Source organism: Eucyclogobius newberryi, unplaced genomic scaffold, assembly GCF_026437365.1.
Source record: "Eucyclogobius newberryi isolate DKJ021-1_F unplaced genomic scaffold, fEucNew1.0.hap1 SCAF_16, whole genome shotgun sequence".
Classification (NCBI taxonomy): Eukaryota; Metazoa; Chordata; class Actinopteri; order Gobiiformes; family Gobiidae; genus Eucyclogobius; species Eucyclogobius newberryi.
The window spans coordinates 18,338,408-18,357,416 of record NW_027315790.1 but is presented as its reverse complement, the minus strand read 5'-3'; the positions used below and the strand labels follow the sequence as shown (position 1 = coordinate 18,357,416).

The 19,009-nt window shown below is 39.2% G+C and overlaps 1 protein-coding gene across 1 annotated transcript in view; it reads right to left on the bottom strand.

The window, feature by feature from the left end:
- Positions 1 to 19,009, bottom strand: part of rftn1a (raftlin, lipid raft linker 1a) — a 62,201-nt gene that overhangs the window by 28,786 nt on the left and 14,406 nt on the right. The window contains exon 2 of the mRNA XM_072447783.1: positions 18,049 to 18,198. Coding sequence (XP_072303884.1) covers positions 18,049 to 18,196 — 148 coding nt within the window. The 5' untranslated portion in view covers positions 18,197 to 18,198. The remainder of the gene's footprint in view (positions 1 to 18,048; positions 18,199 to 19,009) is intronic.

Here is a 19,009-nt window from a genome sequence, read left to right as displayed (position 1 = left end):
AGAAATGACAGGGCAGATATTTATTATTCCATAGTGCTCTTTGCATCAACACACACTTCCATCTCAGTTAACAATGACGAGCCACTGCTGCCTCCATCAAATCACCTCTGCATAACTGCTGAGGACGAGACACTTTTCATCAGGCAAACTGGTGCGTGTCTGCGGGGACTGATCACACCATGATGATAATAATAATAATAATTCTGCCACATGCATGAGCTGGGAGCCAGGAGCCTGGGGTGGGCTGCTCCTGTCAGTGTAAACAGTCATTAGGATGTGTCATTAAATGTGGCGCTGGCTCCAACCGCCACCAAGACAACAGCACAAGTTACGAGTCTGAGAGAGCGCTTGAGGCTGGGGAGAGGACCATTTGTTCTATCTGCGCTGAGGGACGAGCACAGAGAGGGGCATGTGGATTAGGGGGAACTATTGTGTACAAATATCAAGCCATTTGCTATTGTGATGCTTTTTTTTTAAATTTATTATCATTATTATTTAAAAGGCATTCATTATTAAAAAAAAAAAAAAAAAAAAAAGATTAGCAGCGTTAATACATATCACCATAGGGACATTCATATATTACATCATTAATTACACACTTTGCTTGATGGAACCAATTATTTTGGACTGGATGTATGGCTATGAAGGGAGCAGAATAAACTAGGGGGCATATTATGGTAAATTAACTTTTAACCGTATTATAATTGTTTTCCCATCTAAATTATACAAATACATTAATAATCTGGACAATCTTTCTACTAAATATATTTGAAATGAATGGAAAAGGTAAATTTCTTTTGACAGACGAAGAGTGGGAACATATTTGTGGAAAATATTTATGAAGAAATTCTGAAAAATGTGTCAAATTTCTTTAGTGCTCATTACTCAACAGGATCTACAAACGACGGGAGAAACTGTGGCTGTCAAGTGGCTCATCATTACCATGTGTTGTGGGACTGTCCTTTTGTTCAGATACTAGACTGAGAACAATGGGGCGCTGCAGATTGTCTTCCACTCAAATGGTCCATTTGACTTTAAAACAATGTACGTCGGATGTAGGACTCCAGCGATGGAGATGATTAATGGATACGATACCTGAGGAGTGTCAGTAACAAAGAAATGGATGATGAGAACTGAGTGTCAAAGACTGGACTGAGATAACGTTGGATATTTATAAATGGAAAAACACACTTTTATTCTGAACTTAAACATGGACAAATGTAACAATGACTGGGACAGACGCATTGGGGTCATTGAATTTACATTTTATTTCATGTTTTTTCTTATCACACTGTTCCTTTTTTGTTTTGTTTAATATTAAACTAAAGTCCCTTTCTTATTGACCCACTCATATTTAGAGTGATTCATGCATGTTTAAGTAATCTTTATTCTCCTGCATTCAAGGTGCCCTTGCTTAAAAAATTCCCATTTCCCCATTTCCTCTATACTCGCCCGCTCTTCTTCCTCTTCTTTTTGTATTAAAATGACTGGCAACAATATCTTAGCTGCACTTAAGCTGAAAAAAGCTGAAGGAGGTGAATTAATGAATAAATGAAGCTCCCAAATATTTCCATCTGGTTCTGAAGGAGCCAATTGTTGGACACCCCTGGTCTGAAAGTGATTGCAATTAGCCAGGCTAATAATGTATTCTAATTAAGCTTTGTTATTTATCAATTTAGCAAGATAAGTCTACTATTCATAACAGGTGAATAAAGTGAATGTGCATTTCACATTTGATACATCTAAATGATGGAGTACTGTCACGTTTTGTACTACAGGAGTACAGAGGAAAACATCAGCATCATCTGCACCATCTAAGAAACCATACAAGATACAGCAATGTGGAGGCGCAGTTAATGTCATAGCCCAATAAATACATCATCTTTGCCAAAGGCTGAATGAATGGGCAAGGCAAATTCTCCTCCAGAGTGAACAAGGGTTGAGGTGAACTTGGTGTTATGAAGAAATGGACCAAGTGTTTCCAACAAACATCCCTCCAGCTGTTGGAAATGGTGGTTGAAAAGTATTTCCAGGTCCACATATCCACTGTAATTAACATTTATATTACTTTCTCAATAACTTTACTTTAATTGATGAATTTTCTGTGCTGCAACACTATGTAACTTTCTAGAGGTGGAAAGTCACCTACATCATTCCATAGAATTAGAACGTTAAAAACCATAGCTATGAACATTCTCCATGGAGATAAATAAGTGTTATCTCATACTGTGGGACATCATAGTCAAAGGAACAACATTTCCACATAAAGCAGGAGGAAGTTTCTCCAGTTCTGACTCACCATTTGGGATGCAAGGTTCCAAGTGATTGCAATTACCCTGCCCTGGGCCTTAATTGTATTCTGATTGGTCTTAATATTATGCAGAGGGCTAATCAAAATACAGCTAATGAAAACTGCATTACTTGCCCTAGTTAGCCTTGCGCACATTTTAAAAGTGAAAGAGCTGGTTAACAGTGCAGTAGTGATGCCCTTCTCTAAAATCCAATGTTATTCTAAATACCTCTGTCCATAACACTTGAAGAAACATTGTTAGTTACAAGGGCCACTGTGGTTGGCTCCCTCAATAGGCCCTTATCCCCACTGAATCAATTTGTACCGAGTCAGAGAACTCTTCAAAAACAAAGTAACCGCTGATAACATCTGTCTAAGCAAGGTGTCCCCAACATCAAAACCGTTCCAAGGCTTTTTTGAAGAGGCAAAACAACAAGGTATTTATGGATTTTAGAGTGACGAAATATTAGCAGTTCAATTCAAAATTAAATAATATATATTTTCAAAGGGCAAATGTCCTCAAATTTAAATCTGATAACTCATGAATAGTGACATAAAGGCGACCAAAACATTACAGCAATAGATTGATAATAAAGCCCCTTTTCTCATCTGGATAACTAAAATGAAGTCATCATATATTAGCACACACCTGGTTTAGAAGATGACCACTTTCATTGTCATTATCGAATGGAAGACTCTATAAAAGGCTCTGTAAGTAGAACTCACTTTACCTTTTGGGCCAGGGAGTGTATACAACCTGATTTAAGACTGAATGCTGAATATTTCACAAACTCAACTGTCAAAAGGCTTTTACAATCTCTTTTCATCTGCACAAACCTCAGTGTTGGATCTGTGTTAAAATAAAAGTCCATATATATATATATATATATATATATATATATATATATATATATATATATATATATATATATATACTGAGACACAATGGGGCTGTATTGCACCTCGGTCTGGTGTCCAATTCTCACTCCTCTCCAACAGAAGGGACATATGTCTGAAGTGTGCGCGCGTGTCTGAGGATGTATACTGAGGTGTTCCAGCCACTCTACACTCCACAGAAAAGCTCCTATGTGGATCCCTCAGGCAGCTGAAACCAACATATACTGACAAATCTAAAGTCAAAAGTAACTTTGGTAACACTTTATTGCCATCGACTTAGATGAACAATATTTTTGGGGCTCAATTGGTTTGGTCTATCTTTTCTTTATTAGTTTATGTTTTTTGTTGTTGTACATGAACATTTCTGATGTAGAAGCATTTTACCTGGAAAATCCAGAATAATATATCTGTATTTTTACACAAACAGATATCAGCAAAACAACATTAGCATCGCTATGACTCATTAAAGTGGCTGTACAATATTTAGTCATAAAAACATTAAAATAGAACTACCGGTAGTTCATTTTAAAGTCTTTGCAGCCGTCCACAGCATGCTAATTAGTCACCATGATGAGTTTATGAGCTCTTTTTACAACTCAACGCAGAACCCAGAGCAGAGTTTTGCTGTCACGGTAGAGCTAACAACAACTAGCATGCTAACACTGCACTTAAAAGAATGAAAGACATCATTAGATGATAATAGCCCAGAATGGTCTCGAATGCTTTTATATTTTATTTGTACAAGGAAAAATAAATAAAAGTTGGTATTCAAACCTTTGGCCCACAGCGAGCATTCAGTACTGACATGGGCACGTGAAGAAGTGAACCTTCAGCGCACAGTCAGCCCTAGCAACACCTATTTATTCCAGATTTGTGATGGAATCATGTGAATAATTTTCATCCAATTCATCAGATGCAAATTATTATTGCATCTACTAATTAAAACACTTAATTATTGGATTCAAATTGCACGCAGTGGTCTGATTATGTCAGTGCAGCGCTTATGAGATACTTTATAGTGTGTGTGGGGGTTGATTTTTAAGTATTTGATTCAGCTAATTATTTATTGTAGAGTAGGTTTATTTATCATCATCATCACAATATTCATGTCACGTTATGGTACAGAATCTGAAGATATGATATATTTATTATTTTTAAAATACCAAGAAGACTTTGGTGCGATCATTACTGTCATATTCCAAAGACTTAAGATATAAAAGCACTTAACTAATATTTTTTCATGATGTCTGCACTAAAATGGAAAAAAGATCATGTTCTATGTAGATATTTCCATTTGTTTATCTGCTGTTGCTGCATAATAAGCTTGCAAATCAATATTTTGTGACAGCACGTGATGTTATTGTGAGACTTTTGACAATACAATATCAGATGGATTGTTACATCCCTAATTAAATAGTTTAAATATAATCGGGATATATTCTGTAGGGCTTCAAGTTGTGTTATTGTGACTTGTGTTATAGTAACATGTTTAGTTACAGCACAATTTATTATGTTGCAAGTACTCAATTGTTCCCATTAATCAACATTTACTTTAATAGTATATCAGAGTTATTTGCCATCAGTTCATATGACTTAGAAAACTCCATTTTACCACCCGATTAGCATTATTCAATCCCATCACAATAGGAAACTACTAAAACCATGGTCCTTTGAAATTACAGTTATTAAAGGCTTTTCAAATCGTAATCCTTCAGAATATGACAGTAATAACAGTACACGCTTGAATACAAAGCATTTCTTCAACAGTGAGCGTCCCTACAGTATCACAAACACTGGCTCTAGTGATCGAGCAGTCTTATAACCAGATGGTGACCGGTTTGGACCTTGCTCAGACGTGTGCACACTGTCATAGTGTCTTTAGGCACTTCACCCACCTTCACACTGTAAATGTGGTGTATGAGTGAGTGCCTGCTGGTGGTCTGACCATGTATCTCACGCACATAAAGCACAAGCTCACGAGAACAAAAGCAACAAAGTATACAAAAGGACTAGCAAAGTGAATATTTGTGTATAAAGTGTCAGAATAAGCTCACGAGTCACTCATAAAACTCACTCTGGCTTACTCACATACACGCCCTCTCCTTTCTGCTGTGTTCATATATATATCCCAATAAAATAATTAGTCAATTAACAAAAACTTTGATTGATTAAAGGCCTACAGTCCAGGTGGGATGATTTACATGAATAGCTATTGAAATCTAGTACCATTACATGTGGTTAGGCCCAAAGGCAGTAAGCACTAAGGCATATAACTAAAGCTTTCAACAGTAACGGTAGAATCCAAGCAACACAGACTGCATGATGCCCTCACAGTAGCATATCTGTGTCTAAGCCACAAGCTTTACAGACCCACTTCTCAGTTACATTTATCTGTGACATTCTGTGAACCCTGGCACCCTTTGTTCCCTCTTGCTCTCCAAAGTACTTCACATCGCATGGACGTGGCAGCTCCGTCTTCGCCCACGGACACATTCCCCGATCAGTGGGGAGCTGTGTGTGCCGGGAAGTTGATTGTGTTTTACAGTGGCTGTTTTTGGCACATATCCCCCGACTAAACCTCTGAAAGTCATTAGCTGGCTATTGAAACGCGTGTGCACCTCCAGCGGGCTCTGGGATAAGCCCAGAGGTGCCGGAGGTGGAGACAGATCTTCATGCATCACCTCCCAGGCTTAGCACGCGCTTTAATGCTCCAGCACAACAGGATCTGCTCACATGCTCAGTACTGGATTTGAATGACAAATTACAGCTACAAAAAAACAGCCTCTGACTGACTTTGAGCTCAGAGTTCATCACGTAAAAAAGATTTGGCCAATGTGATGAGGAGTGATTTACCCAGGGACATAACTTTATACGAGATTTAAACTCATTATCCTCTGCTTGGACGGTGAATGCTTGCCAACGGAATCATTGTTCAGTCAATCTAGTGTAAATTATAGCAACAGGAAGGATAGGAAAAAAGAAAAATCTCAAAATTAGGGTATTTAGTCGATGTTGCGGAAATCCATCTGAATTGTACTAAAACATGCGTGTAAATGTGAATGTGTGCGAGTGTTCAAATAACCACACTTTACATCCTGGTTTATAATACTACACTGCAAATTTGTTTTATTTTTAAATCTACTTTTATAGTAAACCTTATGTACGAATTCATTAATTATAGATTATATCCTCAATATTTTAGTTTTATACATCTCTGAAAAAACATGTTACTTTTTCCACTTTTAATATTTCTCTCATCTCTTAGTAATAGTAATCAGGGATGTCAAAACTTACAATATTGTGGGCTGTTACTATATATCGAATCACATCCTCCTTTTAGGGCTCTCATATTGATCAATCTTTCCAAAAATGAAGTAAAAATGGCTTTTATGATTATTTCATGAACATAAACTATACAGACTTTCGACTGTGGCCCTCTCGATTAAAAAAACCCTCCCAAATAATGTATGATTTCCCATGACTTGAGGTCAATCTGTTGATTAATGTTCCAGTAAACACAGAATAAGCAATGGTAACTATAGCCATAAGTTATACATGCATATATAAGCAGAAAAATTAAACACATTTGTTACAGGTCAGCAGGGTTTATAAAATATGTTTTTTAATAAAGGGTTCAACACAGTCTAACAGAAAAAGCGTCTGCGTCATAATATTGGTCAGGAAGAGTACCTACCCAGAGGATGTGCAACTCAAATTGAATTGCCAATTACAAATGCACTGATTGACTGCCAATTACGGCTGTAACAAGTTAACTGACTAATCGCAACAAAGTGATTATTGAGATAATTGTCAACTTATCTGGACAATACACAGATTCTCAAATGTGTCATACGCTGCGGGGAAAGGTTTTATGACTCAGACAAAGCAGGAATTACATGGAAATTACACATTTTGAGCATTTTGCTTCACTTTCATCCGGGTCAAATTTAGTAAAATTCTTTGTGATCAAAACAACGAAGTGATCGCAAGAATGACCAACTAGTAAAATAGTCGTTGAGTTATTGGGTCATTTGCTTCAACAGTAGACTAGTCGATCAAGAAGTGCGTTAATCAATTGTTGGACAGAATAACAGTAAATGTAGCTTAAAAAATAAACCCAACGTAAAACAGCCTGACACACCTTTTATAATCAACAATTCATTATTTCACCACTAAATATAATCAGCAGTTACAACACAAAAAACAAACAATGCAGACAAAATGACGGCAACACAATTATTTACAGAGACAACAACCGACGCAAAATATATTCATCACACCTCCTGCTGAATTCAAGTGTTTTTCTCAAGAACTGCATTCACATCTTCGCTGCGTCAAACGAGATCTGAAGCTCACAGGAACCAGAGGGTGTCAGGGTTCACAGTAAACACGAGGAAGTGTGTAGAGGCAGCAGACTCCGGGGCTGTGACGCTGCAGGCAAAGGCGCGCAGACAACGCGGCTCGGCTCCTGCAGGTCTCAAACTTCAAAGATTAAAAAAAAAACGGGTCCTGAACTCTGTCACGTCAGCAGTGGCGGCGTCTCTGTGGGGCCACTCATGCGTTCAGGCTGGAGCACGGGTCTGGTAAGCGGGTGTCTCGTACGCTCTCATCCGTCGCTCTTCTCTTGATGGCGCAGATATTTCATACAGACACGCGGGGTATAGTACCTCACGCTGACAGCAAACATCTGTAATACGCTCATGTGCGGTTAGCATGAGGCTATGCTACCCAACACTAATGCGGGTGAGGTTCTGTCAGACGGCTGCATCTATGGCTGGGTGCTGTTTATATATTTCAGTGACAGTTCTTTAAACAGGTGCAAGCATAACAAACACTGCTAGCCCTGAACACGTGCAATACTGACTTAACCATGTGCAATACCGTCATATTCATGTGCAATACTGAATTAACCATGTGCAATACCGTCATATTCATGTGCAATACTGAATTAACCATGTGCAATACCGTCATATTCATGTGCAATACTGAATTAACCATGTGCAATACCGTCATATTCATGTGCAATAACTGTCGTACTCACAAATAATTAAGGCCATATTCATGTGCATGCAACTGATATAAATAAGACTGTTTTATTTTGTTTACTAACTTACTATTAGTATTATTTAGTCTTATGCAAGCCATTTTTTACTTTACTCTATTTTATTCTATTATTATCTTGATCATTTTATTTATTTATTTAATTTTATTTTATTTTCTTCTCCCTCCATTCCCTATTAAGATATGAGAGGAGTTTTGTTAATAAGAGTTTGTTTTGTTTATAAGCGTTCTTCTATTAAGAGTGTTTTTTTTTAACTTCCTATAATCTGTCCTTTCCCTCCTGTATCTACTGCGAAATTTCCCCATGTGTGGACATTAAAGGATTATCTTATCTTATACACAGTTTCTACAGTATATACTTTTAAAGCGGCAATAAAACTACAAGTTCTACAAGATGATCTAAAACGATGAGTATAAAACAAATCTGAGCATTTCTAAGCCATTCATCTAATATACAGTGTCCGTTCGTCTCCTACAGGTGACCTTTGACTTTATTAATACTGAGCAACTCAAGAAAAGTTGCCTGGACAATACACAATACAGGGAAGAAAGCAGGAAAAAGTGAGCATGAAACCACTTTTTTTTCCCCCCAATCATGCAATTAAGCCCAACATTTGGAATTATAGTTGTTTTGTCTTCAATCATTAAGTCACTTTGTTGTCTCACTTCTATCCAGAACAAATTTGTGGAATTAGTCATTGTGGCCTTAGCAGTAAACATCTTTTTCACAGTACCCAGGACTCAATGTGCCAGGATAAATAAGGCTTTTCTGATTACACAACTGAACTGTTGACTTCAGTGCGTTGACTCTGTCTCCTCTCGATCGTCGTTGCCGTGGTTCTGCAGTGTTTGGTACAAATGACTAATATTTATGTAGACGGAGCGGTTGATTAGAGCAGTTTGACGCCTGTCACACCTCAGTCTCAGTAAACAGAGCACAGAGCAGTCAGCTGCAGACTCTCACAGGGCTCTTTAACACTCACACTTCACAAAGACACATCAAACTCATTACAGTTAACTCGATTAGGTCTTACTCAATTAGAAAAGGACGACAAGCACAATATGAGCTGATCCAAAACAAATCTTAGTGATTGGGCTGTGCAATGAAAACGGTTTTATTTCTAATCATCAATGTCAGAAACTGTCTGTAAATGTGGTTTGGAGTAGAGTTCAGACTTTGGACTTTCTTAATAGTATTTATTCGCAGTTTGCAGTTTTTTCCTGTAAATAAACAATGCAGACTTTCAAGACAATAGAGACATTTCTTCCTCAAAAGTCTGATCTTACTAACAGAGGATTGGCCGTAGAACCTAAGCTAAACACTGCAGTTTATTGAATTGAATTATTTTAATCATGTGCAATATTCACGGTCCTAAACCAAGAAATCAAGCTTTGAACGATAAAGCAATATGACATAAACGGACAAATAACAAAGCTCTTTACATTTAGATTTTTTTCGTTTTTAGTGTTATATTGAGACCTGAATCATCGTGATAATAAAATAATATTACACCCTATTAGAGAGTAGGTTTTTTTTTATCTCACCCCCATCGAACAAAAGACCTGTAAAGTGCATTGTTGATCAGAAAATAACTTGATCATGATTAGTTTAAAATAAATAGTGGTCTGTCTTTGTATTGTGTGTTTCATTTCATTTCAACTTTATTTGTATAGCACATTTTCTCCAAAGTGCAGCACAATAAAATATGTAAATAAATCAATAAATATGTAAAAAACAAATTAAAAACAATAGAAAATGCAGAAAATAAAAAAAGACTGTCAGAGGACCACACAAATCCTCATGCGGGGTTAAATGCATTTATCTAGCTTTAACTTGAGGGTAATTTCAACTTGCCCTTTGTTTCTACCCCTTTCACCCTTGACCCAACTTATCCCTCCCTCTCACGCCATTCTGAAACGCCACGTATGCACCGCAGCAGCAAAACCTTTCACCCCCTCCGCCTCTTCATGTCCTCCACCACCAAAATCTTGGCCAAAGTCTCCTTCTCCCCTTCACATCTGTAACTTCTATACCTGCCCTAAGATGTGCTTTTCTCTGTCTCTCTGTAAATATCCCACAAAACAAGCTTGCATTTGTCAGTGCAAAGAAAAGGTTAAGCGATTGTTAGATTTGCAGTTCATGTTTCAAAATCAGGATTCAATTCTCATTTAAACATGTCTCAGTGCGTTCACTTTTGAGAGAAAATGTATAAAAGAGTGATTAACACTAACACGAGAATCCCATGCATTTCACAACACGAGATGAGCAGAAATATTCCCATCTAGAAAGAAGATACAGTTTGTTTCAAGTACAGTACATTCTATTAGCTACAACATTGCTTACACTTACATACAGTACACGTATTGAAACCTGAAATGTATTGTTGATCATAATGTATTAAATGTTAGCATGACAGGTCTACATAAATCGGGTCTAACATACAGCAGACAATCTTTGAAAGGTTCAGCGTCACAGTGCACTTCCCATGTATTAGGTTTTAATGAGCCAGAGCCCAGTGTGAAACAAGTCACACCTACAGTATCTCTATCTTAGTTCCTTCTCACATTTCTTGCCTCTCTCACCTTCTCTAATTCTTACACCTTTCTGGCTCTATACTACTGTGCCCTTTTTCCACACTTTTTTTCCTCCACCTCTTGTGTTTTTCCGTCTCGCTCCGTGTTTCCCTGCCTTCCATTTCATCTGCTCATTATCGGAGTGGAGCACAGGTAGAATGTCAGCTTCATGCAGCGTGTCAGGGAAGGGGGGGAGAAGAACATGGTGGATTATGGCGCCTACTAAAGGGTCATTTGCTCTGGGACAGATGAGAAATGCTCCGGAGCAGGAGATGATTCTGGGCTGCACAGTCTGATCGCTAAAAGTAGAACAAAACTGCCAACATAATGGCTGTTAATGGCAAGCGAAATTTCCTTCTTTGCTCATATTTCTTTTTCCACTGTGAACTACTTTTACGAAATGAAAATGGGAGAGAGAAAATTGTGCGTTTTCAAGTGCCCATTAAGTATGTCGGTGTAATCCCTCATTCGTCCAGGCGTGTTCCATAGTAGAAAAAGCTTCAGTTGTAGTCATCTGGACTTAGTTAGAAAAAAATAGACGTTTCGACTCTCATCCAAGAGTCATTGTCAATAACAGAATTTAGGTCGGGAACTCCGATATTTATACTCTTCTGTGGTAAGACCCACCCATTGGGCGGAGCCTTCCTGAAGTAGAAAGAGTTTGTTTCAACAGAAACTCCCCCCTTGTATCTACCGAGCCTATTCAGAATTTTAATGGGCTATTAGAATCCTCTTTGTCTTTGTGAGACCCTGGCTCAACCACCCTGAGTACCTGATTAGCATCTACATGTCCTGGTCCTGGTCCTCTACCTTTCCAGGGGTTCAGTATTCCATTATAGATACCAGGAAGATTGAATCTTAGCCCTCCATTCCTGTTTAAAGAAGGTCTTTCTTTTTTAACAAAAATAACTTCCTTAACTCCTCTTTCAAACCATATTTTCTCCCTGCTTAAAACCTTCACCTCACCGTCTTCAAACGAGTGATTAGAGGCTTCAAGATGGAGATGCACGGCACTCTGAGGTCCTGAACTAGTATTTCTTCTGTGCTGATAGAGCCTCTTGTGTAGAGGCTGTTTCGTCTCACCTATGTAACGTTCTTTACAACTTTCTTCACTGCATTGGATTGAATAAACTACATTGCTCTGTTTTTGAGTCGGCAACATGTCCTTAGGGTGAACCAGTTTTTGTCTTAAAGTGTTTCCTGGTTTAAAATAAACAGGGACTTCGTGTTGTCTAAAAATTCTCTGCAGTTTTTCCGACAGGCCAGACACATAAGGGATAGAGACACCCTTCCTTCTCTGTTCAGTTTCCCTTTTGTCCTGCTTCTTGGTTCTCTTCACTCTGTTGAGGGCCCAAGCGGGGTAACCACAGGCTGAGAGGGCATTTCGGACATGTTTTTCCTCTTTCTTCTTGCCCTCTGAGCTGGTGGGCACACCTTGAGCTCTGTGTTGTAAGGTTCTGATCACCCCCAGCTTGTGCTGTAGTGGGTGGTTGGAACCAAAGAGCAGATACTGGTCCGTGTGTGTAGGTTTCCTATATACTTCTATTTGGAGTTTCCCGTCCTCTCCTCTGATCGTGGAACAATCAAGAAAGGCCAAGCGATTCTCCTTAGCGTCTTCTCTTGTAAACCTGATTTGTGGGTCCACAGTATTGATGTGATCAGAGAAGGTTTCCAGCTCTTGTTTCTTGATTGTTACAAAAGTATCATCGACATAGCGGAGCCACAGTTTTGGGGCTATGCCTGAGAATGAGGACAGTGCCTTCTTCTCAAAGTGCTCCATGTACAGGTTGGCCACTATGGGAGAGACGGGCGAGCCCATAGCACAGCCATGAATCTGTCTTATGTCTTATGTGTCTGGCCTGTCGGAAAAACTGCAGAGAATTTTTAGACAACACGAAGTCCCTGTTTATTTTAAACCAGGAAACACTTTAAGACAAAAACTGGTTCACCCTAAGGACAAGTTGCCGACTCAAAAACAGAGCAATGTAGTTTATTCGATCCAATGCAGTGAATAAAGCTGTAAAGAACGTTACATAGGTGAGACGAAACAGCCTCTACACAAGAGGCTTTATCAGCACAGAAGAAATACAAGTTCAGGACCTCAGAGCACCGTGCTCGTTTGAAGACGGTGAGGTGAAGGTTTTAAGCAGGGAGAAAAGATGGTTTGAAAGAGGAGTTAAGGAAGTTATTTTTGTTAAAAAAGAAAGACCTTCTTTAAACAGGAATGGAGGGCTAAGGTTTAATCTTCCTGGTATCTATAATGGAATACTGAACCCCTGGAAAGGTAGAGGACCAGGACCAGGACATGTAGATGCTAATCAGGTACTCAGGGTGGTTGAGCCAGGGTCTCACAAAGACAAAGAGGATTCTAATAGCCCATTAAAATTCTGAATAGGCTCGGTAGATACAAGGGGGGAGTTTCTGTTGAAACAAACAACTCTTTCTACTCCAGGAAGGCTCCGCCCAATGGGCTGGTCTTACCACAGAAGAGTATAAATATCGGAGTTCCCGACCTAAATTCTGTTATTGACAATGACTCTTGGATGAGAGTCGAAACGTCTATTTTTTTCTAACTGAGTCCAGATGACTACAACTGAAGCTTTTTCTACTAAGTGCCCATTAAGCAAAACTGACAATTTGCTCTGGTTATAATGTTTCCTCATAAAAAAAAAAACACTCCTGGCATTAAAATAAGGACAAACGTGACATTTTGTTGCGAAGGTTCGAAAATATAACTGTATTAACAAGCAAAGACACATTTTGGAACATTTGTTATTAAGAATAAGATCATTCTGCTTTTGTGATTTGTCTTCCCTCCTCCCCTCTCTCAGTGTTCCCATTTTAAACAAGCATTTACATTTGTAAGAAGACAAATAAAAAACTAATACAAGAGTTGCATACACTTCAGAACATGACACACTTTTGTTCAACCAGGGGCATAGATGAATGAAAACCACGTGGTAACAACTTTCGGTCATAGCCGAGTGAGAAAAAGGATTATGTGGATAGGGTTTTGATGAGAACAAAGTAGAAAGTGCCGCCAGTATCAATGTTCTAACATCCATGTGATTATTGTATAAGTTTAGCAGTTCAGATTCCAGTCAGCTCCACATGTCAAAGCCCGGTTTAAAATGGACACTTTGAATAGAATCCAACAATTAAAAAATACGCAGTTTGACGGAAAAATTGCAATTACATACTGCCAAAATTGTTCAGCTCTACCAGACACCATCATTAACTTTAAATTGTACCACCCTTTTTTTCTCCTTTTGTGCGTGCCCTAATATGTTAATATATAATACAGTCACAATCTTTATCAGATAGACATAAGAGTGAAAAAGCAGTCCAGCCACGTTATTAGCATTTGTTTGACTAAGCAGTGAGGGGTTCAGTCTGCCTCTGTAGTGCAGCGTCTGCACTCCACCCTGGCATTAGGCACTTGTCCCAGACAGACAAATACTTGGGAGTTACTTTAAAATCCATCTCTCTGGCCTCACATGCCTCGGAGGCTCATACTCACTATTGTCTGCTCCATTCAGCGCTGTGGCCCAGTCATCGAGCCACCATGCAGGGGAATAATAACATTAATGGAAGGCAAATTCAATTAGAGGGTGCTTTGACCGTGGGTTTCCTCAATGTCATGGCCCCGCGTTCGCATTCCTCTATCTACCTCCCGCACGCACAACAGAACACAAATAAATCCCTTTGCTGGGAATGAGCTCTCTGAATCTGGACAAACAATCAGATAATCCTCCAGGAAACCTCCACTTCTGGACAGCGCTCCATCAGCGGCGCAGGAGTGGAGAGCACAGACACATTCACACCGCAGCCTTTATCCACACACAGGATATCTTAAGCAGCTCAGGTGGAGTCATGTGATTTCCCCATATAAATGACCTGCCTGTCTGCTCCAAGATAACGCTGAACTCTATTGACAAACTGCTCTAAGTGTTTTGTGCGAGTGTGAATGAGCGGTCATGGCTACTTACAGGAACACATTTCTACAAGAGAAAAGTCCATACCCCCAAATCGATGTAAGCTTTAGACACCATGGTATTTACTTGACACCGTCCGTGATAAGGTGCTGCTGTTGTCTGGCACAAAATTGCTAAAAAGGAAGGCATTGTAATAACTTTGAGATTGGTATAGCAAAATAAGGGATTCAACAGTTAGAAAGAAACATAACATATAACCTAGGAGATTTAACCTGCTGTAAATTGAAAAAAAAAATAAAAAAATAAGATTGGGGTATACATTATTGATTGATAGTAGATATTGTCTTTTATGCAGTGTGGCACACAAATTCTTAAAAGCTACAGGCCCTAGTGTCACATACAGTTTAAAAGGCCGTTTGAAACAATACAACATCTTTTATAGTCTATTCCACCCTGTTCATTACATTTTATCATGTGACGTTGGATGGGCAGTATTTTAATCATTAGCCATTCAGACTCCTTCACATAATCGTTGCATAGTACATCATACAGAACCAAGAGGTCCGTTTTGGACAGCCGTCTGCGCGCATGTGTCCATCTACAGGCTGCTGGACGCGATTAGACAATTTAGCTGCTTTCTGCCTTAAGCAACGTTCAGGAAAGTCAGCGCTCTCCTCAAGCCTGTGATGAGTTTTGGTCGGCAGTAGCGTTCCTCCATGCCAGATCTCCAATTCTGTCGTTCCCCGGCCAACTCCACAGCCTCAACTCATTTGCCAAACATAACAAGTCTGGCTTAAACATGAAGCCGACTGGCAAACGGGGCCTTGTCACTTGGCTGCGCGCCGGGCCTGCTGTCTGCTACACTGTTGCATTGGAGGAGGACTTTGGTAAAGCTCCTTGCACCTGCTTTTGCATGTTGGTTGATGGAGTAACATGAAGCTGTAAAATGAGTTATTAAAATCTCCTCTGCGCCTCTCCGATTTCCTCATCTCTGCATGGGCTAATACAATGGGAAAAGAAATGTATTTTTAGAAGCAGCAAGCCTCTGGAGGATTCCCAACATTCACACAGCTACAGGCGTACAAACAGTATTTTTCATATTTGAAAGCATTAAAAAAACGAAATAAAAAAAAAAACACCTGCGCACTTATTCCCAAGACGAACATATCAGCGTTGGTATAATATCTACGAGCCAAGTGTGGATGTTGGAACGCATAACACAGCTGAATTTGAGAATTAGAGAAGTCTTTGAACTGTCAGCAACAGGAGCTGCAGAGGAGTTGAGCTCCTTAAACACGTCCTGCGTCCAGCTACTTGCGTTAAATAAATAAAGGGTATATAAAGCCGCGCGCTCATTGAGTTGCTGACCTAAACGTTTCATTTGAAAAGCAAGGGGTGGGGGCAGCAGATGTGGATAGTCTCGGAGATGCCCACACACAGCCAGAGTCGAGCATGGCAGAAGAAACTAAATGTGTGTGTTCTGTGCAGACTGTCATTTAGGGAGAATTAGTTTGGATTAGGCTCAAACCTCCAGACTGGAAGTGCTGCAGACGTGGAGAGAGTACAGTAGCTCTGTCTGTCCGTCTTATATAATACTTTAAATGGTGATAATTATGTAGCTCAGGAAATCAAGTCACTACTTTTGAAAAATAAATAGCTTTTCTCAATATTTTGTCGGTAAAATGTGTTTGTAGTAATATACCAGGTGTTTATACTACCAACACAACAAGGGTCGATACCACTTGTTGTGTTGACACTTGATGCTCTCGACCCCCTCTCAGCAGTGTAAAAAAACACCTAAATCAAATGCGACTACAATTTTAGTCATTTTTTGTTGCCGAGAAGGAGGGTCCTAAGGACAGGGCATGTTGGGACATTTGCTAATTTCCTATGAACATTGTTTAATCTTCTTTTCACTGTTGCCCTTCGAGGAAAGTGCAATTGTGACATGGGGCGTTACAAAAATAAATTGAATTGAGTCCTAAAGGGTCCATAGGCCACCAGTGACATCCGTGCAGTGCTTGCGTTCACAATACTGGCAGGGTTACGTTGCTAAGCTGTACTGGCAATTTTTTGTTTGTTCATTATAGTGACTTTTTGTGATGAAAAACAAATCCAGCGACTGAAAAAGGGCAGGACCAGAGTTTATAAAAGATAGCGGTGGTGGTTAGAGCAAAAACACTTCTCAAGCGTGTTTCCACAGCGTAGCTCGTAGATGGAAAAGACAGAATGATGAATGTAGTATTTACTATAATTGTACTTCAAATCCAGAATTCAAGAGTCACAGATTATGCTACATCTACAGTTTTAAAATAGCTAAAAACGAGGCATCAGCGAGTAATTAAAAGATTTAAGACTTCTAGTACTGGTTAATCTGGCTCACATTAGATTGATATGTGTATTTATTGGTTGAAGTGTCACAACAGCAAAACAAGCAGAGAACTCAAACTGTTGTTAAATCCAGTTGAGGGAAAAGCACAGACTTCTCCATCCTCAAAGGCCAAAGTATGTCTGTCAGCATCGCCATGTTTCTTTTTAACTTTTGACTTCCGCACAAACTTGGGCTGTGATTGGTCCACCACGCTCAAACCTAACAGCGGGAGGCTGAGATGCATCCTCAAGGGTTTGTGTACTCACAAATATTCTGAGAATTCATCCTTGTGGCACGGTATAGGAAAGTTTGATATCTGGAAATAACTAATGTTCAAATAATATTCTTTATCAAAATGATTTGTTTGTTTTTTGTTTGTTCGTTCTAGCATCGCTCCTTCAAATTAGATTTTTTTTGTGTCCATCCATTGGAAATATATTGTTTGCATCTGACCAGTTCTGACTGTTCTATTAGTGATACCATCGTAAAAAAAGGAAAACGCTAAACAATCTTGCATTGTATCTTGGTGAATTACACTTATGTTCTCCTAATCACATACATGATTTTAAAATATCAAAAGGACTTTATGGCCCACGTTGAGGGAATTCCGAAAGAGATTTAGACTTTAGCATGGGCAATTGGCCACACAAAAATTCCCACATGAGGTCATTAGGTCGTCTGTGTCATTACTTTTCTTCTCTTCTGCTCCAAAAAACAATAACATCTTTAAAATGTTGGCCCAAAAGTATTTTCAGAAGGACTTTTTTTAAGCAACATCATCACTTTCAAGGTGTTAATAGGTTTTCACGGATGAGATAAAAACAGACATAAGGTGAGCAGAAAAGGCACAGGCATATAGTGAAAATGAATCAGCCCAGCATATTGACTAACATACCCCCAAACCCTGTGTAGAAACATACCTTCTTTGCCCAACAGGAAGTCCAGGAAGTGATAGGTGTAGGCCACGCCCACTTTAGTCTCCACCTGGGGGCGCCGCAAAGTGGAGTAGATGTTGCCAGGGCTGGTTCTCTCCTCAGCTTTCTTCAGCTTCGGCAGCCGACAACCCATTTCTCTAGGAGCAGGAGAGGAGCACGTGAATTAGCATTAAAATAGACGTGAGACGGGAAAAATAACACATATCTATGAGAGCACAGAGAGAGAGAAAAAGAGAGAGACGGAACTGATGAGATTCTAAAAATATGAAAAATGCATTAGTGCTTCCAATTTTGCGAGCGAAACAGATAAGTGTAAATACAATTCCGCACATTGGAACATGAGCTAGAGGCAAGAATAGATGTCTTTTTACAGCTGAGCAGTCTCATAGTGTGCCTTCAGAAGGTGATACATGTTGCATTGTAAAGATAATATGAATGCCATACTGTTGAACATTGAATGCAATATCATCTCCATTTGGACAAGCAGGTGGTGACATGCTACTTTAATAACCAATGTCCATCTTTCAAGCAGTAGCCACCATAATGACCTTATAGTTTAAATAATACATACCAGTATGTTTTTGTCTGCTATATAGTTAAAATCTCTGGATCATTAATCTTTTCATATTTTTGACATTTTTTATTGTAATTGTACAATAAAATTGTAATTGTAATTTATCTAAAATTACTTAAAGGTGCCATAACATGCTTTTTTTCACGTTTCGTAGTCTAAGTGTATAATTGATAATAATAAGGGTTGTGCAACACCCTTAACATAATAGTTAAGAAATATCACCCATACCTTGGACCCCCTCACCAACCCGGAAATGAAAAACGGCTTGGTTTGATATTCGCCCCCACCCTTGTGAAGAGCGATCTGGCTCCCCCGCCCAACCCGTGACGTAGTCTCAGAGCGCGTGTGTGCCCCGCCCACCCGTGACGTAGT